General features: G+C 42.9%; 1 protein-coding gene across 2 annotated transcripts in view; it reads right to left on the bottom strand.

Moving 5' to 3' along the window:
• Nucleotides 1–231: 231 nt before the first annotated feature.
• Nucleotides 232–26,801, bottom strand: part of tgfbi (transforming growth factor, beta-induced) — a 73,669-nt gene continuing 47,099 nt past the window's right edge. The window contains exons 9-17 of one of the 2 annotated variants that reach the window (XM_070878239.1): nt 24,968–25,105; nt 22,743–22,888; nt 20,216–20,352; nt 18,939–19,069; nt 16,722–16,834; nt 16,527–16,629; nt 15,784–15,863; nt 1,336–1,360; nt 232–1,217 (exon numbers count right to left, since the gene is read on the bottom strand). In XM_070878239.1, the coding sequence (XP_070734340.1) occupies nt 1,183–1,217; nt 1,336–1,360; nt 15,784–15,863; nt 16,527–16,629; nt 16,722–16,834; nt 18,939–19,069; nt 20,216–20,352; nt 22,743–22,888; nt 24,968–25,105 (908 nt within the window). In that variant the 3' untranslated portion in view covers nt 232–1,182. The remainder of the gene's footprint in view (nt 1,218–1,335; nt 1,361–15,783; nt 15,864–16,526; nt 16,630–16,721; nt 16,835–18,938; nt 19,070–20,215; nt 20,353–22,742; nt 22,889–24,967; nt 25,106–26,801) is intronic. The other variant, XM_070878240.1, reaches the window with a different exon arrangement.

Here is a 26,801-nt window from a genome sequence, read left to right as displayed (position 1 = left end):
GATCCCAAATGATGAATTAAAAAAAATAAAGCATGAGCAGAGTTGCAATCACAACGTATATCCCACGCATTTAATATCCAAGAAAAAGAGCAGTATTTTTGCCATTTATTAGACAATCATTCAAGAAATCAACCAATCCAATAGCTGCAAAATCAGTACCATAACTAATCTCGTTAATAAATAAATAATCAGGAGACTTCATAAAAAATTTACCTTTTTATTGTAGCTGAAAATTGCCTCAGGGAAATGACTTTTTTATGAACATAATACAGAAGAAATTTTGAAGATAAATATATTTTTAAAAAAGAATTTCCAACGTATATTTGGAAATATATATAATGACCCTTACAAAAGTGTAAGTGAAATAGCACAAAATCGTACTGCAGCTTGTGACATGCAAATATCTTAACACTGATATGAAACATTAGGGTCTATAAACACAAACTACCACGTCTATCATAGAAGAAGACAACTAAAAATTAAATGGAAACAAAAATATGTGGTACTGCGGAAAATCATTCTTTTCAGGTAAATGTTGGGTTATATTCATAACAAGCAATACAGAAACCAAGACAAATCCACAAACATTCTGTTGAATGATACATGCATGGGCATGTATCGAGTCAAATACAAATATGCACGGACACAAAAACACACATGGAAACAAACACAATTCAGACATCCACAATTGTGTGCACACACATGCACAGCCCTTCCCACACACACACACACGCGCGCACACACACACACATGTATACGTATACACACACACACACATATACACAGACACATGTATACGTATACACACACACACACATATACACAGACACACGTATACGTATACATGCACACATACACGCACACTCAACACATACATATATGCACATGTTCTGTGTTTGAAGTCTGCACACCTCCCTGGTAGACTAGCTGTAGCTTCAAACGAGATTCCACTCCGACTATTAAGATTGCAAAATGCAATCTTGAGCAACGTATAAAAAAGTAACACCTCAATTTCATTTCTAAGGGGAAAAAAATGTACAAACAAGCAAGCGGTATGAAATCATAGTGACAAAAATGACGTGCTATAGAATATAAACATTCAAGTGTGAAAAATAAGTGTCACAGAATTCAACGTTCCGAAAGGTTTTTGCAATGATCTACTGGCTGCTTTTCATAGTCTTATTACTTGCTCTCTTTCAGAATGGCACCTCTGGAAACTGAAATTAAAAAAAAAATGTATTATTGCACTTATAATGCATTTAACATTGAATAAGCAAAATATGCGGTGAAATTTATTACCATTGCAAACATTACAATAATATAAATATTTCATACCTCTCCATTTCCTTGGACTTGCAACCTACAACCCAAAAAAGTTAGATTTTGATATTCCTGTACAACCTCTATTAAAAAAATGTAACAATATTTCTTGTAGTCCATCAGAACTTGAATAATATGAGATAAACTGATTACACATGGTCAGCAGGACTATTGCTAATTACCCATAAGAAGCATTCCTTCAAGGGTGGAATTGCTGGCTGTGTCTTAGATTGATGGTGAGTCTTGGCAATATCAGGTGACTATTTGGTAGACAGTACAACCTCCCAAGACCCACAATGAATTTCTCACCGAGACATCCTCAATCTTCCCTCCCTCAGCCTCTGCACTAAGCAACTCTTCACACTTGGTGATTTCAAGCTCCATCTCAGCTCTCCTCTGATTTCACTGCCCTCTTGTTCTCTTAATCTCTCCTTCCATATAAACTCTCTTACACATATTCACAGTCACCCACTTGAACTTTCCATTGCTCCTGGCCTCACTCTTCCCATTGTATCAATCAAAGAAAAGGCCATCTCTGATCAGTTCCTTGTATCATGCCATTCGCCCACCTACCTCTTTCAAACCCCACATCCTTCTGCATCCGCCACTGAAAAATCTCTCCCCTAAGTCACTTACATCTGCACTTTCAAATTCCCAACTATCTAGCCTTTATTTTGACACTTGCCACAATATGTCTACAGCTGTCTACAAATCTGGTCAACCATTCCCTCACCTCTGCCTTTGATGCCCTTGACCCCAGTTAAACTCTTAGGGTCCGAACTTGATCGAAGTCAAGGCCCGCCCAAATGTGCCCAAAGGACCGCCGACGGCCACCGAGAGACCGATCGGTACATTGCCAGAAAGATTACTCTAAAAGAGGTGGCAGTACCACCCGATGGCAAAATAGCAGCTTACGCCATCAACCTGGGTGGCAGCGGGCGGGAGCTCCCAATCTCGGCGGCAAATGTGATCCTCGCCAAAGTGCTGCTGAGGATTGAGTCGGTCTCAGGGAAGGGAAGAACAGCTAAAAATAAAAATCTTCAAACAAATACACTGGAACATCTTCATGGGACCCCATACAAATGAATTCCCTGGAAAAAAAATTTTTAAAAAACGTTCACTAACATTTGTTTGCAGGTCTTCTTACTTACCATTTGGTTTAGACCTGCCTCCACACAGCAGTCCTTCCCCCTGCTGCCACAGACACCTGCTGAGTCCCGCCCGCACCAATATGGCAGCTCGGCGGGTGGGAGGTCGCTTATGCGACTTGGCCACCAGCGGGCGGTTCCCGGCGGTACTCCCCTCCCGCCAGCTGCAAACCTGGAGGAATCTGTCACCAAGGGAAGAGCAGCGAAAAAACTCGCAGGCATTCGGTGGCAGTGGGCGGTAAGGCCACCAATTTCGGGCCCTTACTCTCTCCTACACTGGTCATTCCCCCTAACATGGCCCCCACCTTCGTTCCCTTAAGTTCAAGGGATGCAGATTGGAATGTATGTGGTGCACAATTGGTTTAGCTATCCATTGCCAGATCTGGTTGGACCACACAAAGCACTACAAAACTTTGCTGTCCTTGGCCTAAATCGTTCACTATTTAAGATCATCCTGAAATGCAAAGGTAACCCCTGGCTTCTTTTCTCCACTACCAACCGTCTCCTTAAATGCCTTGCCACTGCTCCCTTCGCCTTCACCTCAAATAATAAGTGTAAGATGCTCATGGACATCTTTGTCACTACAATTGAGATTGAGTTCAGCTGCCTCTGCTACTTCCCATTTTCTTATGCTTATCAAGACAAACTTCTCCCTAAATTCTCCTTGCACTATCCCTGAACCTACGATGTTCTCTAGTCCCCCACCCCCTCCCCCCATTTCCCCTCATGCCCTTATCTTGACCATGGGACCTACACCATGCTTGATCCCATTCCCACTAAATTGCTAAACACCCAACCTCCCTTCCTGGCCTCCATTCTAGCTGGCGTTGTAAATGATTCCCTCTCTTTAGGTACTCTCCCCCTCCTTTTCTAACCTATGATCATCACCCTCTCCTCAAAAAGCCCATTTTAAGACTCTCTGTCTTTGAAAATTACCGTTCCATCTCCAATCTTCCTTTCCTTTCCAAAGTTGTTCAATATTTTGCCATCACCTAAATCCATACCCATCTTACCTGCAACTCCAGTTATGAATCTCTCCAATCAGGATATTTGACCCCAAACTGAGTTTCCAACTCCGCATTCTCTCCATCAAAAGGCAACCTACCACCACCTTCATAACATCATCTGTCTTTGCCCCTGCCTCATCCCATCTGCCGCCAAAACCTTTATCCATGTCTTTGTCACTTCTGGCCCTGACTATTGCAATGCACTCCTGCCCAGCTTTCCAATCCTCCAGCTCATCCAAAAGTTTGCTGCTGGTATCCTAATCTGCATCAATCCTGCTGACCCATCGCCACTGTGCTCACTGACCTACATTGGTTCTTAGTCTGCCAATGCCTCCAATTTTAAATCCTCATCCACATATTCACCTATCTCTGTAACCTCCTCCAGCCCTACAACCCTCCTAGAACTCTGTGTTCCTTCAACTCTGGTCTCTTGTGCATCCCCACTTCTTTTGCCTCACCATTAGTAGTTGTGGCTTCAGCCATCTAGGCCCTAAGCTTTAAAATTCCCTCCCTAAAACTTTTCACCTCTTTCGCTTTCTTTAAGACTCTCCTTAAAACCTACTTTGACCAAACTTTTAGTTATCCCTTATAATATCTCCTTCTTTGCCTCAATATCAATTTTTGTCTGATTACGTCTGTGAAATGCCATGGGATTTTTTTTAATGTTAAATGTGCTATATAAAGGCATGTTGTTATTCTAGAGAATGAGCCTGGTCTTAAGTGATATTACCTTAGTGATAGCAAACTGGCTCCATTTCCTCCTGGCTGCCACCTACCCCCCACCCCACCCCCCCACCCCCCACCCAACCCCATCCACATAGTCTCTATATTGGTTTTCGACAAAAATGGGAGAATACCTTTAACTGAATTCACTCAATTTTGTTAGTGGATCCTTAATTATGGGGGGCGGGGGGGGGGGTGGGGGGAAATAATCATACAAAGGAAGAGGCCAGTGTGAGTGGTTCATAAATGACCAGATGTAAAGCAAGTTAAAAAAGAAAGACTTGCACCTTTCATGACCTCAGGATATCCCAAAACAGTTCACAGCCAACAAAGTATTTTTTGAAGTGTCGTCACTGAAATGTAGGAAATGCAGCAATGTCACAATGACCAGATAATCTGTATCAATAGTGTTGTTTGAGGGAAATATATTGGCCAGGTCAACCCTGCTCTTCTTTGAAATTGTGCCATGGGATCTTTTACGTCCACCTGAGAGGGCAGGCGGGTCCTCATTTTAACATCTCATCAGAAAGACAACACCACTGTCAGTGCAGCATTCTCTCAGTACTGCACTGGAGTATCAACTTAGATTTTGTGCTCACGTTTCTGGAGTAGGACTTGAACCCACAAACTTCTGACTCAGAGACAAGAGTGCTACCAACTGAGCCATGGCTGGAGTAGAAGAGACAAGGGGGTTGAAATTGCCCTGTTTTGCGATGCCTATTAGTACCTCTGGGGGGCACCAACGGGCACAAAGCAGAGCCAAGCCAGAGCAAAGCCAGAGCCAATTCCATGTCACCACTGGTGGCTTAGCTGCACAGGGTGAGGAGGAAGAGGAGTGGAAGAGCAATAGTGGTATGTGATTTGATAGTTCGGGGAGCAGACAGGCGTTCTGTGGCCGTAAACGTGACTCCATGATGGTATGTTGCCTCCCTGGTGCTAGGGTCAAGAACGTCATCGAACAGTTGCAGGGCATTCTGAGGGGAGAGGGTGTTGGAGAGAAATTTCTTAACCTATAACCTTTGTAACTTTTATAATGTGTAGCCAGCTACCCTGTCTTTCTCTATGAATTATGGGACAGGGAGAGTGGTCAAGTAAGAAATCTATGTGTAGTCTCCAAAGTCCGGTGACCCTGAGTCATGGAGATAGGGGAAGTAAGACAATGGGTGGTTAGAAAGGCAAACAGATGTATATCGCTTGTACTAGTAACAGGAAGATAGTTCCTTGTTTTTCTGCTGATGCGAGGAAAATAACCCCACTTGTGTGTGCGTATGCTAGTTAACCTTTGACTTACCACAATATAAAGATAGATTGTCATAGCATTACCATATAGGGTAAGACGTTACAAAATGTTAGATAATTGGACAATGATGTAAGGGGGCGGGACCGCCCCAAAGGTATAATTGTAACTTAGAAACTTCGCTCGGAGATAAGGTGTGGCGAAGCTACGGAGTTTCCCCACTTCTCCCAGAGCACTCTGTATGAATAAACTGTGACGTTTTCCTTCACCGTACTCGGACTTGGTGTGGAATTTATTTCCCTTACAGATTTGGCGCTGCGAGCAGGGTGAATACGGTCACCTCGGGTCGCCTAGCTGGTGGAGAGGGACGAGTAGTTTGACCCAATCAATTGGGCCCCGGAACAGGGCGACCCCTGAGCCCCGATTCACCAAAGAACAAAACGTCCGTGAACGGTGAGAAAAACCACAGTTGAGCCGCAGGTTAGAGTCTAAGCTAGCTTGGTATGTGTGTGTGTGTGAAAGAAACGAGTGTTCCCCGCCACCTTGATTGTCACAAACTATCTTAGTCACCTAACTTGAGCCAGAATTAAGAGGGTGAATGCCCTACTTGAAGGCCAACGATTCAGGTCGAAGGGAACATAGAGAGGACAAAGTGGCGACGGAAAAGTGGAACAATGAGTGAAGTAGGGACTAATCTCCTTGCGACTTTGAGTCACACAGGTCGGGACATTGGGGGTCGTGTGTAGAACAATGAATGTGGTTGTAGTAAGTTGCGGGTGCAGCTGGAAAAGATTGTAGTGGGTCGTGGAGGCTCCATTTTTAACGAATTGCAAGTGTGTTGAAACATCTCTGACGATAGAGACTGCAAGTCCTGAACGGACCGCTGACAGTAGTAAGACCGTGACGTGAGACTACGATGAGTGGTAAGAATCGCAAGTGTAATCAGACACCTCTGACGATAAAGATTGCAAGTCCGCCTGGTAGAAGTGAGTAAGACCAGGCGTACCTCTGACCAATCGTGAGACCATGATGTGAGACTACGATGAGTGGTAAGGAAACGGAGAGGGCCCCGCCGAGGGTCCCTCACCAGACTATACATGACCGAAAAGAGGGATGGGCCCTGACTGAAAAAAAAAAGTGTGAAAGAACAGAGAGAGGGGTGGGAGATGCAGAAACAGAAAGAAAAACTGGGTCATTTGAGAGGACTAAAAGCAGCCCTCAAAGCCTACGTGCTAGACCCCGTTCTAGTTATGAAAAAAAAAGGATAAAGATGCAGCCTTGAAAGAAAACAAATTGAATGAAATTGAAAGAAAAAGTGTCTTCGATTGTCTGAATTAACAAAGTTACCGAGAGATGAGCCCTCTGTGTAAAATACCAAAACCTAATTTGAAGAAAGGAGATCAAAAAAAATAAGAGGACATAACTTACTAAATACTCGTTGATATTGGCTGTGAAAAAAAAAAGATATTGGTTTAATTGAAAAGATTTTTGGAAGAGGTAAAAAACACTCTCCATTGAAAATGATTTTAAATTACAAGAAAGTTTCATTGCAGTTTGAAAAGATTTCCAGAATATACGTGTTTATCAAGAAAAGTCCCGAACAGTCTAAACAAGCAGGAGGGTTTTGAAAATAATGAGAAGAGATCTAAGCTATGCGAACTCAGCACAGAAAGAAAAATTGGGAATTAGAAAATCTTACTGATTTTAAAATTCTTATAGGAAATGTTGGAATGTATACATCTTCTGTGAAAATTGAAGTTCAGTAAACAAAATAACTATTAAAAATGTGTGGTATCGTTTTAAATCAATTAAAAAAAAAATCTTTGGCAAGTACTTGAATTAGAAGTTAAGGAAAAAATTGAAATTTAATCTAAAATACTGTCTGTCCTGATGAGAAGACTTCTATTATGATGACTTTACTAATGATTTCTGCTGTTTTAACGGATTCCTAATTTCTAAGTAAGTTTTGAAAGCACAAAGACTTAAAAAAAAACGAAATTCGGATGATTACGTGAAGTCACGTAATGATATCAGGCCTTCTTACAAACCTGTAAAGAAGTTAACCCTTTCCATTGACAACTGTTTTATATTGGACATTATTCATTTGGATTTCTTAATAGAATAAAGAAGATTCACCTGACAGATAAAGAAAATGGTGGAATAGTCAGAATAAAATAAAACAGAACTAGCCCTTGTAATAATACTCGTCTGATACAAATAATGAAAAAATTATTCTAGGAACAGACTTAATAAGGGAATTTAAACTATTAATAGACGCCGAGCTTAACAAAATAATCTGGCCGCAAGCGGAAGGTCGTAAATGCAAGTACACCGTGCCCTTACGAAACATTGCAAAAATGGGCAGTGCTAAACCACTGGCCCGGGATTAGGGATAAGAGACGGGGGTAGACGGGGTGATATGTGAGGCCCTAAAACCGGTATGGGCCAAAACAAAGCAGGACACGGGCCTCATTGACATGAAGCCGGTTAATGTCCCAGGGCTCGAACATGAGGGACATAGGAGAAAACCCGGCAGAAGGTCTCATGGGGGCAGTGAAGCCACACCAGTGTGGAGAAAGGATGGAAAAGTCACAGCCCCAAACTGCATTAAGCAGACATTACTGGAACTACACCATGGAGTGGCCCATACAGGCAGGGGACCCATGATGGAGTGGCTCACGAGAAGATTGGTGGTGGTCCGGAATAGGGGCGGGATATAGCCAAACACTGTCAGCGCTGTATAACGTGTGCGCAACATAATCCCGGTAAGCCAATTAAGATACGAATGGGGCACCAATCAAGGCCCCAAGGGCCATGGGAAAACATACAAATAGATTTTACTGGACCACTGCCCGACTCACGGGGGAAAACGATATTGCTTAGTGGTAATAGGCCAGTTCACCCGATGGGTGGAAGCTTACCCAACAAGGAATGGTATGGCCACTGCGGTAGCTAGAATTCTGTCGGAAGAAATAATCCCTAGATGGGGGGGGTGCCATTGCAAATGGACTCGGACCAAGGCACCCACTTCACGGGGAAGGTAATAAAGGCCATATGTCAACTAATGGGAATAAAACAGAAATTCCACATACCATACCATCCCCAAAGTTCAGGAATGGTAGAACGGATGAATCGAACCCTTAAGATAATGATCGCAAAGGCAATCCGAGAAACTGGGACTACATGGGTTGATGTGTTACCCATCATTCTGATGAAACTAAGGGCGGTCCCTAATTGAACAATGGGCTTATCCCCTTATGAGTTAATGACGGGAAGGGCGATGCAACTCCCAGAAGGAATTTTTATGGGAGGAGCAGATGTAGGACCCCTAAGAGATAGAATTCGGATTCATATATATTGGAGATGAGTAATAGTCTCCAGGAAATGTTAAAGCAAACCAGAGAAAGGCAGGCTCAATGCGATAAAAAAAAACTGGAGTCCGCCACCTTCCCGGACATACCTCAAGCCGGAATGCGCGAGATGGTGAAGGTACTCCCAGGAAAACCCGGGTTCGCCCCGAAGTGGATAGGGCCGTACGAGGTTATGATTAGCGGAGATACATGCGCCTGTATTGATATTAGGGGAAAAGGACAATGGAAACATAGAACCCAGCTTAAGGTTTTCGAGCCGAAAAACTAATGCCTGTAGTATCCACCATTCTTTGATTCGCCCACAGGTCAATAGAGATACTACAAGTAACATATACGGCCATTTTGCCTTTGACTAGTTGTTAATATAAAGTGATAAGATGAAACTGTGTGCCACAGTCTGTATAGTAGCATTGGTGTACGTCAAGTGCGGCACGTGGGAAGCGAGACGGAAGCCTTTTTGTATATGTCTTATGTTTATGCGTGAAATGGGAACTTTTCCAGTTGCTGGGGATGCTCACATATCCCTATACATTCCAAAGGCGGAATTCCTTTGCGCCCCGTTCCACTGACCCTAACTGAGACTGTCAAGTGGCTTCTGAGCCAGAATGGCACAGATGGGAGGAGGACCATCATACCTCTACCGTGTGGACAACCACAGGGACATCACTGAGTGGGAGAGTGCTGGGTACCCCATTAGTCAAATGTTCCAGGGATGGTGCCAACCACCCTATGACCATAAAAGGGAGCCCCCATTCCTAGTCCTGACCAATACCTCAGGGATCGGGAGGCCATCCGGGACCATATGTTTAACTTGAAACGACACCAGCAGAAAGGGACATATCATAGGGTACAACGATTGCCCACACAACCTCAATATCACAACAGGCGCACGGGTCACTATCCTCTCACGCCTTCCGAATAAAACACTTGGAGGTCTGTGGGCCCAGTCTTGGGACCCCGACACAATATATGAAATGGCAGCGTATAACGGCACGTATTTTGTGTGCGGGCATAGGGCATATCCCTGGTTACCCAGGCGATGGACAGGGTCCTGTTATTTGGGATATGTGGTCCCCTTTGTCAGACAGGTACGTATCCTGGCAGAGGTGCGTACACCAGGTCGACGAAGACAAGCGATTACCCCGGTAAAAAGACTCTTTGGAGTTGTGATGTTCCCATACGGGATAGGGCGCACCATGGATGAACTAAGAAACGTAGAAAGGGTTCTGGAACAAATAGCTAATGACACTGCCGAGGTGATGGAGAGCATAACAGCTGAAATGGTAGCCATACGTACTACCGTACTTCAGAACCGAATGGCCCTAGATTACGTATTGGCCCAGAACGGAGGCACTTGCGCATTGATTGGGACCAAATGTTGCACTTATATACCCGATAATTCGGAGAATAAAACCAACCTAGCCGACCATATAAGGAGAGAAGTGAGGAAACTAGCCACCCCGGATGGAGAAGTTGGCTGGCTGGGGGGATGGATGTCTAAGTTGGGACAAAATATTGTACAGGGGCTGATTTTGATTGTGGGCATATGCCTGGCTCTGTACCTTGCGGTAATGATGATTAAGATATGTATGTCCAAGTTGTGTACCGCGATACCCATAGCTGCCGGGACCCGCATCAACGATACAACAACCCAACTTCCACCCGCAACATATCAGAAGCTGCTCCTCCATTTTCAGCAGTACCACCAACTCCAGGCTCACCCAAGAATCCTGGCACAAGACAACGAGACAGTCCGAATGTAGGATTGGATTGTTCTTATCCGCATGAGATGGGAAAAGATCAAAAGGAGGGACTGTTGGAGAGTAATTTCTTAACCTATAACCTTTGTAACTTTTATAATGTGTAGCCAGCTCCCCTGTCTTTCTCTGATGAATTATGGGACAGGGAGAGTGGTCAAGTAAGAAATCTATGTGTAGTCTCCAAAGTCCGGTGACCCTGAGTCATGGAGATAGGGGAAGTATGACAATGGGCGATTAGAAAGGCAAACAGATGTATATCGCTTGTATTAATAACAGGAAGATAGTTCCTTGTTTTTCTGCTGATACGAGGAAAATAACCCCACTTGTGTGTGCGTATGCTAGTTAACCTTTGACTTACTACAATGTAAAGATAGATTATCATAGCATTACCATATAGGGTAAGACGTTACAAAAAAGTTAGATAATTGGACAATGATGTAAGGGGGCGGGACCGCCCTCAAAGGTATAATTGTAACTTGGAAACTTTGCTCGGAGAGAAGGTGTGGCGAAGCTGCGGAGTTTCCCCACTTCTCCCAGAGTGCTATGTACGAATAAACTGTGACGTTTTCCTTCACCGTACTCGGACTTGGTGTGGAATTTATTTCCCTTACAGAGGGTAAACAGCCAGAGGTCTACAGTGACATAGGTAGAAAGAGGGATGAGGTTTTGCAGGCAGATGTTAGGGAGCTAGGAGAGATATTAAAAAGCAGGACCTCAAAGGTAGTAATCTCCGGCTTACTTCTGGTGCTATGTGTTAGTGAGTACAGAAATAGGAGGAAAGGACAGATGAATGCGTGGCTGGAGGGATGGTGCAGGAGTGAGGGCTTTAGATTCCTGAGACGTTGGGACCGTTTTTGGGGGAGGTGGGACCTGTACAAGCCGGACAGGTTGCACCTCAACAGAGCCAGGACCAATATCCTCATGGGGAGGTTCTCTAGTGGTGTTGGGGAGGGTTTAAACTAGCTTGTCAGGGGAAGGGAACCTGAGAATATGTTCAGCAGGGTGGGGAGTAAAGCCAGAGTTGGAAAGCAGAAAAGTAGAAAGTGAATTTGGAAGACAGAGGAAACAAAGGCTAGAAAATAGACAACAACGAAGTGTGGCAGTGCTAAATGGTATATACTTCAATGCAAGGAGTATGAGGAATAAGGCAGATGAGCTGAGAGCACAAATAGACACTTGGGAGTATGATATTACAGCTATTATTGAGACATGGCTAAAGAAGGGCAGGTATGCTAGCCCAACATTCCTGGTTACTGGGTTTTCAGATAGGATAGAGAGGGGGTAAAAAAAGGAGGGGGGCTTTGCAGTATTGATTAAAGAAACAATTACAGTTGTGAGGAGGAATAATATATTGGAAAGATCATCAAAAAAGGCCATATAGAAACATAGAAACATAGAAAATAGGTGCAGGAGTAGGCCATTCGGCCCTTCTAGCCTGCACCGCCATTCAATGAGTTCATGGCTGAACATTCACTTCAGTACCCCATTCCTGCTTTCTCGCCATACCCCTTGATCCCCCTAGCAGTAAGGACCTCATCTAACTCCTTTTTGGGTTGAATTAAAAAACAAAAAAGGGGTGATCACACTGCTGGGAGTGTACTATAGACCCCGAAACAGCCACAGCAAGATAGAAGAGCAAATATGGATACAAATTTCTGAGAAGTGCAAAAACTATAGGGCAGTAATAGTAGGGGATTTCAATTACCCTAATATAATTGAGATAAAATTAGTGTGAAGGATATAGAGGGTGCAGAATTCCTAAAATGCATTCAGGAGAACTTTGTTAGCCAGTATGTAGTAAGCCCAACAAGGGAGGGGACGGTTCTGGACTTAGTTTTAGGGAATGAAGGTGGGCAGTTGGAAGGGTATCAGTGGGAGAGCAGTTTGGTGCTAGTGATCATAATTCAGTTAGATTTAGGGCAGTTATGGAAAAGGACAAAGATAGACCAGGAAAAAAAAGTTCTCAATTGGGGAAAAGCCAATTTTGCTTAACTGAGAGGTAATTTAACCATAGTAGACTGGAAATGGCTACTTGAAGGTAAATGAGTGTCAGAGCAGTGGGAGACATTCAAGGAGAAGATCCGGAGGGTTCAGAGCAAATATGTTCCCTTAAAGAAAAAGGGTTGGATGAACAAATCTAGAGCCCTCTGGATGTCATGGGACAAACAGGGTAGGATAAAGGAAAAAAGGGAGGCTTATGACAGATACCGAGGGCTCAATATGGCAGAAACTCTAGAGGAGTATAGAACGTGCAGGGGTGCAACTAAAAAGAAAATTAGGAAAGCAAAGAGAGAGCATGAAAACATTTTGGCAAATAAAATCAAGGAGAACCCATTAATTCATTAATTATTATTACATTAAGAGCAAGAGTAAAACTAAAGAAAGGGTAGGGCTTGTTAGAGACGACGAGGCAGAAGACATGGGTATGGTTCCTATTGATTACTTTGCGTCTAGTTTTCACAAAATAGAGGGGCAATGGAGATACAGCTATCAGGGAAGAGGAGTGTGAACTATTAGATGAAATAAACATAGTGAGAAAGGAAGTTTAAAGGGGTTTAGCAGCTTTGAAAATGGATAAATCCCCAGGCCTGGATGAAATGTATCCCAGGCTGTTAAGAGAAGCAAAAGAGGAAATAGCAGAGACACTGACGATAATTTTCCAATTCTCTCTGGCTACGGGTGTGGTGCCGGAGGACTGGAGAACTGCTAATGTTGTACCTTTGTTTAAAAAGGGAGAAAGGGATAGACCGAGTAATTACAGGCCAGTCAGCCTAACCACGGTGGTGGGAAAATTATTGGAAAAAATTCTGAGGGACCGGATAAATCTTCATTTATAAAGACATGGATTAATCAAGAACAGCCAGCATGGATTTTTTAAGGGAAGGTCGTGTCTGACTAACTTAATTGAAATGAGGAGGTAACAAGGAGGGTCGATGAGAGTAGTGCATTTGATGTAGTGTATGTGGATTTTAACAAGGCTTTTGATGAGGTCCCACATGGCAAATTGGTCACGAAAGTAAAAGTCCATGGGATCCAGGGCAAAGTGGCAAGTTGGATTCAAAATTGGCTCAGAGGCAGAAAGGAAAGGGTAATGGTTGATGGGTGTTTTTGTGACTGGAAGGCTGTTTCCAGTGGGGTTCCGCAGGGCTCAGTACAAGGTCACTTGCTTTTTGTGGAATATATCAATGATTTAGATTTGAATGTAGGGGATTAAGAGGTTTGCAGATGATACTAAAATCAGCTGTGTGGTTGATAATGAAGAAGAAAGCAGTAGACTGCAGGAAGATATCAATCAACTGGTCAGGTGGGCAGAACAGTGGCAAATGGAATTTAATCCGGAGAAGTGTGAGGTAATGCATTTGGGGAGGGCTAACAAGGCAAGGGAATACACATTAAATGCTAGAACACTGAGAAGTGTAGAGGAACAAACGGACCTTAGAGTGCATGTCCACAGATTCCTGAAGGTAGCAGACCAGGTATAAATAAGGTGGTTAAGAAGGCATACAGAATACTTGCCTTTATTAGCCGAGGCATAGAATATAAATGCAGGGAGGCTATGCTTGCACTGTATAAAACACTAGTTAGGCTGCAACTAGAGTACTGCATGCATTTCTGGTTACAACATTACAGGAAATATGTTATTGAACTCGAGAGGATACAAATGAGATTTACGAGGATGTTGCCTGGACTGGAGAATTTTGTCTATGAGGAAAGATTGGAGATGCTGGGTCTGTTTTCTTTGGAACAGAGGACACTGAGGGAAGATCTTATTGAGCTTTATAAAATTATGAGGAGCCTAGATAGTGGATAGGACAGACCTATTTCCCTTAGCAGCAGGGTCAACAATCAGGGGCATAGATTTAAAGTAATTGGTTGGAGGTTTAGAGGGGATTTGAGGGGAAATTTCTTCATCCAGAGGATGGTGGGACTCTGGACTGCATTGCCTAAAAGGATGTTAGAGGCAGAAGCCCTCACCTCATTTAAAAAGTATTTTTATATGTACTTGAAGTGCTGTAACCTACAGGGCTATGGAGCAAGAGCTGGAAAGTGGGATTAGGCTGGAGAGCTCTTGGTCGGCCGGCATGGACACAATGGGCCAAAATGGCCTCCTTCCGTGCTGTAAATTTGTATGATTCTATGAAAACATCGCCGTGTGCGGTGACCCCTTAGCGCCACGCACCAAACCCTTGGGCGGAAATTCCCCAGTGCCCCGCGCGTTTGCCGCAAGCGATATCAGCGCCAACCTCGTGAGTGGCGAACCGTGCCAACCTCCGCTCGTGGGGCGGAAGTTAAAGGGGAGGTGGGGAGCACCCATGCCACCATTTGGGCGGTTTTGCCGACTCATCGGGCGGCCCGACTTCTTCCCTTGCGTGGTCCGGGCCGCCATCATGCAGCCCGGTACTCCGTTTTGGGTGCCGGGCTGCAGTCTCGGCATCATGCTGCCCTGGTGGCCAAATGGAGGCCATCAGACGCCTGGCAGAGTGCACAGCGGCCTCCCCTTTAATCGAAAGGGATTGGCATCGAAATGCATAGGGCTGACCAACGCGCCCCAGTAGTGCCCTGCAACTCGCTCCAAGAGTAAGTGGAGCGTGCAGGATTGCGCTCCACTTCCTTTGAGGGGCGGTAACCGTAATTCCATGGCCGCGGAGCAAATTCCATGCCGGGCACAGGAAATCCCGCCCTGAGTCGGTTACCGCCCTCGGTCGGGGCGCTGGGGAATTTCTCCCCAAGGTTTGAACTGATAACGAGGAGCTAAAAGCATACACTTTATAATGAATAAATGGGGGAATTGAAACTGGTTACTACAAAAAGGAATTTTACTATGACAGTTTTATGTAACATGTATATATCTGAGCTTAACTACAGTTGTAAACTGATTTTCACGAAGTTCTCAGAGTTCATACCCTTAGCAAATCCCTAGTGCATATTGTATTGCCAGAGTTAATTCTTAATCACAGAAAAAAAATCACTGAACTCTAAACAGATTATATACAGTAGGAACTCATCCACAACTACCAGGGTAAGGCTGAATCTCAGCATGAGTGTATTAATGTTATATTTGAGGGTCTTCATATTATCTGTTAACTCATTTCATTAACTAAAATACCCATGCGATGTGTCCAGTTGCAATATTATTTATAATACAGCAACAAGAAGTCATTTTTATGAACAATTATTTCATATTTTAGTCAATAAACAATTTTAACTGAATCATACCTTAGCTGGGCTGACTCTAAAGCGAAGAATATCTTCACTACTGATCTCCATGCCATTTCGGCTTTCTGAATGTCTTGCAACTTGTAAATGAAACAAAATATTTTGTTAAGAGCCACTGTGGTGCTTAAAACTGTGAGTTGCCTGAATTAAACCATTGGCCGAAAACAAAGCTGATGTTTTTCAATGGATTTTATACCAAGTCTAAAATAAACACACACTTCAGTAGTTTCAAATCAAATCCCCACATTTGTACCCATTGCATCCATCCTCATGCTTTTGCTTTTTTTAAAATAAGGTGCCCAGAAACATTTGAAATGGAACTACTTGGTGCCAATTATCATCTTGCCACCACCCTGTTTACAACTGCAAGCTATCAGCTGAAGATTATTCTGAAGTAAGGTCAATGACCTGAAACGTTAACTCTGTTTCTCTCTCCACAGATGCTGCCTGGCCTGCTGAGTATTTCCAGCATTTGCTGTTTTTTTTCAGATTTGATTTGTTTCAGCTGACGAGTGATATTGCCAGAGGCCTGGAAGTATATCGTCTCCCTGATCTCTTGGCTGGAGAAATTTAGAGCGAGGGGAAGATAATAAAACAAGACCTAAGAAGAAAGATTTTAAATTTTTCTTAAGTCATGTACCAATCTAGTTTAACCTATAACATGTAGCACTGCATTTGCATCGTATGCAGTGGTTTCATTATATAACATCATGTTTTGTCATTATATGTAAACTGCTCCTTACCAGAGGGCTGCAGGACCGTGTTAATAGCGTGGATCACACCATTGGTTGCCATCAGGTCGGAATCTATAACCGGAACTTTATTTACGTTGATAACATGGTTTTTCTGAAAAAGACCACATGATAATTCTGTTTATTTTGAGTGTTAAACAAAATGAAACAATGGTAGAATTCAATGGCAAGAAGCTGAGTACTCACTGTTCCCACTTCCAGGATAGCACCTTGCAGAGATTTCAACAGCATAATCTGGCTGGCAACACCACTAACCAAGATTTGTTCACCGATATGGTACTTCAGCAAAATGGCATCGCCTGACGGGAAAGGAGAAGATATGAAGAAACCAAAATTTCAACAAATTGTCGAACATTTTGAAGGATATAATGACTGGCTTTGCTCAGCACTATGTATTTATTTTAATGAGCGCTGGGTCAGTTGAGAAGAATTGTTACTTTAATTTCAAAAGTGACAGTTCATCTATTTCCACAGGTTTTAAAAAGGTACGTAAGTTTGCTTGAATTAAGATGGCAATTGATCCTCAAGTTTAAATCCATTTGTTATGAATATAAAAGATATGTTTAGATTCTACACAGTGTGCGATTAATAAAAGTAAGTCTGGTGCATTTCCTTGGCACTGTTGAAAGCTGTTATGACATTGGTGCAAATTCAAATTACATGAAGTTAAAGCGAAGAAAAATGTTGTTTTGCTAATCTGTCTGCAATGCCTGGTTGTACTCATTGCGCATAATTGTTGCCTCCTTTAATAGTAATATTATCTCTTTTGGTGTTAGATTTTTAAAAATCCATTCTTGGTATTTATTGCACGTCCCAAGTTGCCCTTGAAAAGTTGGTGGTGGATGTTCTTCTTGAACTGCAATGCTATTAGGTAGGGAGTTCCAGAATTTTTACCCAGTGATAATGAATATATGTCCAAGTCATCATGGTGTGTGACTTGGAGGGGATTGGAAGGTGATGGCGATCCCATGTACCTGCTGCCCTTGCACTTCTGGGTGGTAGAGGTCGCGGGTATCAGAGGTGTTGCTGAAGAAGCTTTGGTAAGTTGCAGAACACAATGCAACTACCTCGTCCATCACCGACATACTGTGGCTGCAACAGATATTTAGACTAATAGGTGAAGTGTTGATCAACTGGATTGTTTAGTGCTGGATAAAGTAGAGCTCCTTGAATGTTGTTGCAGCTGCACCCATCCAGGAAAGTGGAGAGTCCCCCAGCACACTCCTGACCTGTTACTTGTACATGGTAGAAAGGGTTTGGGGAGTCAGGAGCAGAGCCATTCACCTCTGACCTGGTCGAGCAGCTAAGGCATTTATGTGGCTGATTCAGTTGAAGTTCTGGTCAATGATGATCCCAGGATGTGGATGGTGGGAGATTCGGTGATGGTAATACCGTTGAATATCAAGGGAAGGTGATTAGGCTCTCTCTTATTGAAGATGATTATTGCCTGTCACTCGTGTGTTGTGAATGCTACTTGTCACTTATCAACTCAAGTTTCTTTTCATGCATTTAGCTACAAGTGAACACATAATACAATACAGAATTAGAGAAACAAGGATGGGCAGTCAAATGTTTACATTTCAGCTGAGTAAAATAGCCATCATTCAAACTCATGCAACATGGGACTGAGTTTCTTGATCCCTGTTAAACTGACTGTGGAGGGATGCTTTCCTGTACTGCTCAGATACATCCAATGAGAATGTAAACCAAGCACCAATTTTAATGGGCTCTATTGTCCAGCATTCAAAATCAAGTATGATAATGTAGTTGGGGAGGGAAGGGTGTCAGTAGAGGGAGTGTGTACTTCTGTCAACAGAATGGAACATAAATCACACACCTAAGGTACTGAAGTCCTATTATAACTTCAAGTGATTCGGTAAACTAGCATAGCAGGCTGGGATAATCGTCAATATTTTAATCAGGATCACTAGTCAAAAGCTCGGAACTGAGGAGCAGTGGACAGCACTCTGCCTTGCCCAACAAAGGGCCATCCCTGCAAGGACAAATAGCCAGACGGAAAATAACGTCATGGGCAAGATTAACTTTTAATACATTGTCAATTCCAAAAAACTGGAAAGATTCTCCCTCAACAAATTATTTCCTGTGATTCCGGAATGGGTATGGATAGAAGGGAGGGCAGCTAGAAGGGAAATGGTAAATGCTGGACAGAGGGACAACATACACACAGGTTGCTGAACCTGGTGGTGAATTTACTGGGCAGAAATCCGAATGCACTTACTGCAGAAAATTTATATTCGTTAAGCAGTTTGCAGGTTTCTATTACTTCCAACAGGTAGGCTAACGAATAATTTGTACTGTGGAATCTTCCAAACAGATTAAGTAGTCTGCTACAATATTTTAGATATATTGAAAGTGAGATGGTGTTCATGCTGTAGCTTTTACCAATCAGTCTGTTCCGTTCCCTGCTAGGTAGAGCTAGGATAGCTTCATTGGTTGGTGCAAAGAATGTGAATGTGCCAGGTCTGTTGAGAGATTCAGTAAGTCCTGCTGTCTGGATGGCTCCCACCAGCATACTGCAATAATCAAAAAGCTAATTAAGCAAAATATTCTAATAATCAAATGATTTCTTTCAACGTTTTAGTGAATACACTAATGGAATCAGTAACACAGAACATAAACATTTTAATTTTTGATGGCAAGAAATTCGGTATCACCCGCTTTGAGGCAGTGATACCACCGCGGTGCTACCTTTAGCGCCGGGCGATGTCTACCACCTCAGTTCAATATTCAGTTGTATCACTCCAAGAGGAGAATGGAGGGCTAAGAGAAGCGTTTCACACTCCTCTTTTGACGCTAACAGAGCGATAGCTAACGGAGGCCTACTCAATTGTTGCCGCTAGGATGCTGGCATCCTTGCACCTACAGATGAAAAAAAAATTCTGTTGAAAAATTCAATAAACCTCACCAACAATTCCCCTTTAGTGCAACAAAAGTTGAAAAAGTGATATTTCAGCACTTACCTTGCACTGTGGACGATATTGCCCTGGGATTGTCACTAGACTGACTGCTTTCCCCTGCCGGTCTCATCACCAGGCGTTACTGCAGGTGAATGACTGAATTTTGCAAACGTGGCGCTACAGGGGCATTGCACACGCGGTGATGTCATTGAGTGGGCAGTGCTAGCGAGTGCAGCGCAAACTGTCAGCACTGTCGTTAAACCTTCACTGAAGTTTGCAGCAGGCGCTGACAGCGCGGTGCTAGGGTGGAAGGTGCTTAGTGTCCCGTTAGTAATGGGTAGTGCTAACCAACCGAATTTCTAGCCCAAAATGTTTTATTCCCCCTTTTCACCTCTTTGTTTCTCTTTATTACCCTGATTGTGAGGATGAACAGGTGATCCATTGCCAGGTCTCCATCAGTGCCATTCTGTGACTGACTAAAACCAAGAATAGTTGCTGGGATGACTCGTTCCTTGATTTTCCATCCCGTTGCCAGCCGCATGGCTCAAATTGATAACAACTATATCAGAACTATGGGCATGAGCTATATCCTAGCACTCCATGACCAATGTGTTTGTGCTACATGGGCTGCATCACGCAACGTCCCTTAAACCCCTTATTGTGTTTTTTATTAATATTTTTATTATTTAGAAGTCATTCAAGCTCCTGATGCTTGGCTCGCTGCTGTGGGAAATTACCATTCAGTTTTATCTTACTCCGTACCTGAAGCGATCATCGGCTTTCAGAATGTCCATGATTGTACCAGCCGGAGGAGTCAATATCTTGTCCATTATCATCATTGAGCCATATCTCCCTCTTCTGTCATGTGCAGCAATACATGTGTTTTCAATGCATAAAGCCTTAAAGAGAACAGATAATGTGATAGGTCAGAAGACATTTCCTGATTCAAACTTTATATTCTTTACACCTTAGGCTTCAGTTCCTACTCTGCCAATGTCCTATCCCCAACATATGGTTATGCTTAAAATATTAACTAACTTTGCATTATTCCCAGTCATTGTGCTTGGATAAAAATTTCTGATTTCCATTCTGGAAGATGAATTATAATTATTTTATTTCTGGTCTCTCATTCCATGCCCTGGTGATGGTATGTGCAAATGTCATTGTGCATTGAAATAAAATGTTATGTGGCAAGTTGTTGGGGCGACAGGTTAGTGGGACCAGGCCACCAGCTGGTGAGTGCAATCCTGCAGAGTGAGTTGCAATATCAAGAAGTGTAATGATTCATGTATAAGACTGCTTTCAAACCTCAAACACTGACCTCAAATTCTCATCTAGTAGACAAATGTTTTTTACATACTGATTTTTTTTGATCGTAGATATCTATATATAGATATATACACTTCAGTGTATATAAATGTCAATCATGATACTAAGGGCCCTAAATTCAGTACCGCTGGAAAGCTGGTGCTCCTCCCACCTTTTTGTGGTCATTAGCACTGAATTTTTTCATGGCTAGCCCACCCCATATTCAGCTCCAAAAGTGAACAACTGGGTTCCAGCGCTAATGAACCTTTCCAAAGTGGATTTTTCAGCAGTGTGGCTGTCTTAATTTGAGCATTATCACCACTGAGAAATTCAGCATGCAGGTAAGGGTTTCTAACGAGCCAGCTGCTCTCTGGCCTTTTTAAAGGACAGGGTTTGCAGCAAGGCCCTGAGGTGGGGGGAAGGAATTTGGAAGGATTGCTGGTGTAAAAGGTGCAAGGAGAACCAACAGGTTCCCTGATATGGAGCTGGAGACACTGATGGATGGTGTGGAGGACAGAAGAAAAATAATTTTCCTGACTTGGGGAGACCTGGCAGACAGGCAGTACATAATGCATGGAGGGAGATTGCAGGGGAGGTGTCAGGCACCTCTATATATGTGAAGACACACCCTCCCAGGAGGGTATTGGCCAGTCTGCACCCGGCCCTTCCAGGGTGGCGATGGGACGACGCCTCCTAGCTCTGGGGCGACAGGGATCCTCCTCCTCTTCCTGCACCCCCTCCTCCTCCTCAGTTGGTATTGCTGGCTCGACCTCCAGCGGTTGTCCCCTCATGATGGGAAGGTAGTGCAGCATGCAGCAGACCACGACGATTATGGAGACCCGTTGAGAAGAATACTGAAGGTGCCACCAGAGCAGTCCAGGCACCGGAATCTCTGCTTAAGGATGCCTATGCACTGCACCTGGTGGCACAATGAGTGTCATTGTATGCATGCTTTGGCGCTGTCCTGGGGTTCCGCAGAGCAGTGAGCAGCCACAGGGGATATCCCTTGTCTCCAAGCAGCGAACCGCAATCCTGATTGGGGCTGGTGAAGATGGTGGGCACACTGGTCTGGCACAGAATGAACGAATCATGGCTGCTGCCTCCCTTGCCCGCTGCCTGTCTGCACAGTGCTGATGGCGACGCCTTCTCCTGCATGCCGCCCTGCTTCTGACCAGGTGTCGCACTCCCAACACTCCTCCCATCCTCAGGGTGAACCCTGCCAAGCAGGTCTCCGCAGCCCACTAAAGAGTCAGACCTGAAAGTTGTACAAAAGTACAGGTGTATGTGCAAACCTCTGAGAAGCACTCAGCAGGTTTAATGGAGCCAAAACAATTAATAAAACTATATCAAGAGATAAATACTGCGGACCATGGAAAATTAAATAAAAAACACTAATAATGAATAAAACTATATAAAAAGATAAATACTGCGGATGCATGCTGAAAAATGAAATAAAAACAATAATTAATAAAACTATTTGCCTACCAAAAGGCCCCAACGGTGTCGCGTTCGAGCACCGCATCGAAAACCTCGCAGGGGACATTGCCGGGAAAAGTCCATCTTTTCCTCGATGAATTTTGCTGTGATAGTCCCTTTCCAGTGACCCGCACACTGCAGAGCTCACCGCTGGAAACCCTCCTTTACAGCGGCTTCACCGCGCCGTTTCCGGCGGAAGTGAACACCGCTGAAATCCTCCCCGAGCTGAACCTTCAGGGATGGTGAATTTCAGCCCCTAAATGTCATATGTGCCATGCTGCAATGGAGTCTTCTATTTGTTAAACCAAAACTGATTTCATATCCAATCAAATGAATTACATTTTAATGTCAATTTCAAATTGTTTCTGGCATTTACAGGTAACTGTTGGACTCACCAGCAGCCTGAAATGTGTCAGACATCTGACCTTGATACAACTGCCTCCAACTACTGTTCTGCTGCACAGTCATGTATATCAAAATTGAAAAAAAATCAAAATACACATACGTTACGGTACACAAAAACTCTCAGTTTTTTGCCGCCCAGGGTATCAAGTGTCTGCCCATGGTATAGATATTTGGAGGAGAGCTGATTTTTCACAATATGGTTCAGCAGTAGGTGCTTCAAATCTTCATTGATAACCGTAAATTCCTCTATATAAAACATAACAGAGCACTCTTGAGATGAAGTATTTCACTTAAACAATTATTTATGTTGAGCCTGTTTGAGAAGCTGGCTTTGTCCCTATGCATCTAATTGGCAAATAAAGATAGACTTTCGTCATTATCATTCAGCATTGCATAATCTTTTCACATATATGAGAGGCTGTAGCATTGAACTATGAGCTACAATGAAATGAATTGATGTGTTTCAGTTCAAAGTGTCAGAGAATCTATTCGGTAAAGTAATAAGCAGTACAAACGGATTCCGTGTTAGACAGATACAGACGGAGCTCCTGTTTAATAAAGAAGTATATTAAAGATGCAAAAAATCTTTCTTGAATTATATAATGTCTTCAGAGTCTAAAATATATAAGACAGAGTGCATTTGGAAAATTTCTACATTGTCACTAATCAGTAAAGCGGTAAATAAGTTATGTCTGCACTAGGAACTGAACTTTGATCAATATACACAGTGATCTTAAAAAATGTTCCTTCTAACCACAAGACAACCCTATCAATTATGAGAGGACTTTTGTTTTTTTGATAACTGATTACAAAACTGGAGAATCCATTTACAGTGCATCATACCACAAATATGTTCTGCTTCACACCAGCACTGCAATTACAGTGGGGCCAATTTTAGCTGTGACCATCTAGTGTAAACGGTAAGGTAACAGCCCAAAAATTGCATCAGGTCACTTACTGCCCTGTTTATGCTAGCACTCTGACTGCCATCATTTTGGCAGGTGCCTTTTTCTGAAGCTGGAGCGCCCGCCTGTTTCAGGTGAGAAAGCCATTTTAATATGCAAATCAGGATCCTATGACATGAATAGGATGACAATTGCAATTGTGAAATACAAATAGATGAGCATATGGCAGTCTTTAAAGGGACATCTAGAGACTACTCAAAAAAAGGCCCAAAACCATTTCATTTGTTATTTTTGTAGGACCAGAAAAAACAGGAATTCTCCTCCTGGCCCCACAAAATTACTCCACCCTGGGCATGAACGCCCCCATCCCCACTCCCGTCACCAAGGAATCCCCCTCTCCCCAGCCAGGACTGTTGGCCAGTTCCTCATAAGAGTCAGCTGATTTTCCGCACCATCGGAGCATCTGTTTGATGCACACAGCTCACTGGATCCACCCAAATGGGGCAGGAACAACACAGTAATGGTAACTGCGCCCTGCCTGCCCTTTTTGTCAGAGTCTGACATCAGAACAAAGTGGCACGAGGCTCCTTGGTAATCACACTCTGTTTAATTTCAGAATCAGTTGGAATCTTGGCACCCAATTTATACACCAGAAGATGAGAAAACTGAAACTTCTTTACACGAATGCTAAACATACTGTGCCAGCACTGTTAGTGCTATGACGATCAAGGCCTGAGATGAGTTTAAGTGTCTCAGTTTAAACTGGGATATTTTACTCCGACCAAATTCATTTTAACAATTTGTGAACTCCTCACCAGTGTGATATCAAGATGACTAATTTTATTCTATATTTTATGCATATTTTGGGGTAATGGGTGTTTATTTAATACTTGGATATCCCATTAATATCTATCACTGTGTGATATATGCAAATTTTTCTCAAACATCATCACAACAAAAGTAGAAATTCCAAATGCAGGTACAATGTTTGAACTGTGCTAAACAACAGTTCCCATATCATCCATTCTGAGTAATACACCACAAGGAACGGAGTTATTGTAAACACTGAATAAGCAATTTAAAATTACCGACCAACCTAAGTACTTATGAAACTATAGCTATTGATGCAGATTAGCACAGATAAAAAATGTTTGACTTTTGTTAGATCTTCCAGTTTTGATTTATTTGGTGGAAGTATTAACTTGACAAGTGTTCCTGGTCGTGAAATCAGTAAATTATTTCCTCATATACTAAAAGCAGAGGTTATTTTGATCCTTAATTAAGAACCACACAGTCCAATCACACTGAGCAGTTAAACTTTTTATATTGTTTCTTTGAAGATTATGCTTGACTGAATGTCAAGGACAGAGTCAACGTGATTTTCCTTTCAAAATGTAAACAGTGCACAGATTCCATTTACCCTTGAATGCCATATCCTGAGGAGCAAGTAGAGTTAAAGACTCTTTTCCTTCTAAATAGGAGGACAGACCAGCTTGTTTGAAGAGGGCACCAATCTTGGTGACACCAGGCTTTTCAGTCAACTCCAGGAGGGTTTTAGCTGTAAAACAGTCAAGATAAATAAGTCTTTCAGAACAACAGTAGTAGAAAGTCAACAAGTCTTTTTTTAGAGTCATATATTTAAAAGCTAGAAAGGTTTTTCTAAATCAAAGGCGTCAGTTTCACTAGTGTGTCTTTTAGGTCCATTTGTGGATATGCTGCAGATGTTGTATCACTGACTTAAAAAGCACTCTGATACAAATGTTACACATACTTTTTGAATTATACCTTTTAATCGGAATTCAATCTGTTTATGTTGTGAAGTGTTAAATATCTGGATCAAAAATCATGCTTGACTTAAAATAGTAAAGCAGTGAAAGAATTGAAATTAATAACAAAACTTATTGCATTTTTTGAGGCGGTGACTAAACTAATGGGCAGGGGAATGTCTATGGATGTTATTTATATGGATTTCCAGAAGGCATTTGAAAAAGTCCCACATAAGAGACTGTTAACTAAGGTAGAAGCCCACAAATTTGAAGGCAAATTATTGAGCTAGTTAGGAAATTGGCTGAGCAGCAGGAGACAGGCTGTAGGGATCATGGGTAAGTACACAAATGGCAGGAGGTGACTAGTTGTGCCCCGCAGGGATCTGTGTTGGGACCTCAACTATTCCCAATATATATTAATGATGATGGCATATAAAGTCATATGTCCAAATTTGCCGATGACACAAAGATTGTCGGCAGTGTAGATGGAAGCATAAAATTACGAAGGGACATTGACAGATTAAGTGAATGGCCAAAAATAGATTTCAATATGAGGTCATTCACTTTGGGCCTGAAAAGGATAGACCGGGATATGTTCTAAATGGTGAAAGACTAAGAACAGTGGCAGTCCAAAGAGACTTGGGGGTCCAGGTGCATAGATCATTAAAATGTCATGAGCGGGTACAGAAAATAAAAAAAAGGCTAATTGAATGCTGACCTTTATATCTAGAGGACTAGAATACAAGGGGGTAGAAGTTATGCTGCAGCTATACAAAACCCTGGCTAGACCACACCTGGAGCACCATGAGCATTTCTGGGCACCATGCCTTAGAAAGGATATATTGGCCTTGGAGGAAGTGCAGTGTAGGTTTACCAGAATGATACCTGGACTTCAAGGGTCAAGTTATGAGGAGATTACACAAATTAGAGTTGTATTTCCTAGAATTTAGAAGGTTAAGGGGTAATCTGATTGAAGTTTTCAAGTTATTAAGGGGAACAGAATGGTAGATAGAGAGAAACTATTTCCGCTGGTTGGGAATTTTAGGACTAGTGGGTATAGTCTAAAAATTAGAGCCAGACCTGTCAAGAATGAAATTAGGAAACACTTCTACACATAAATGTCAGGATTTCGCCAACAGAGGCGATTTCGATGCGGGTGGCATTGGTGCAGCGTAGGAAACCCGCTCCAAAGTGCAGCCCACCCTCTCCCTTCAATCTTCCGTGGCTGGGGCTTGTTAAACCCACCCTGCAGGTTTCTCGGCCAATTAACTGGAAGCAGGTCTGATGACGTCATCTGATGACAGGTCATCAGCCGGTTTACTTAAAGGGACCATTCCCAACTTTTTTTCAACAGTTCTTCTGTCAGTCTTTTGCAGCATTGAGCTGCTACATGGACAAACACTGCACAAAGGTGCACAGCTGCACCCAGGTTCTCTCATGACTCCCTCCAGATGCTTATGGAGGGAGTCACAGCATGCAGGGAGGTTT

The sequence above is a fragment of the Pristiophorus japonicus genome, chromosome 4, assembly GCF_044704955.1.
Source record: "Pristiophorus japonicus isolate sPriJap1 chromosome 4, sPriJap1.hap1, whole genome shotgun sequence".
Lineage (NCBI taxonomy): Eukaryota > Metazoa > Chordata > Chondrichthyes > Pristiophoridae > Pristiophorus > Pristiophorus japonicus.
Note: the sequence above shows the minus strand (reverse complement) of the source record. Positions and strands in the feature narration are given on the sequence as shown.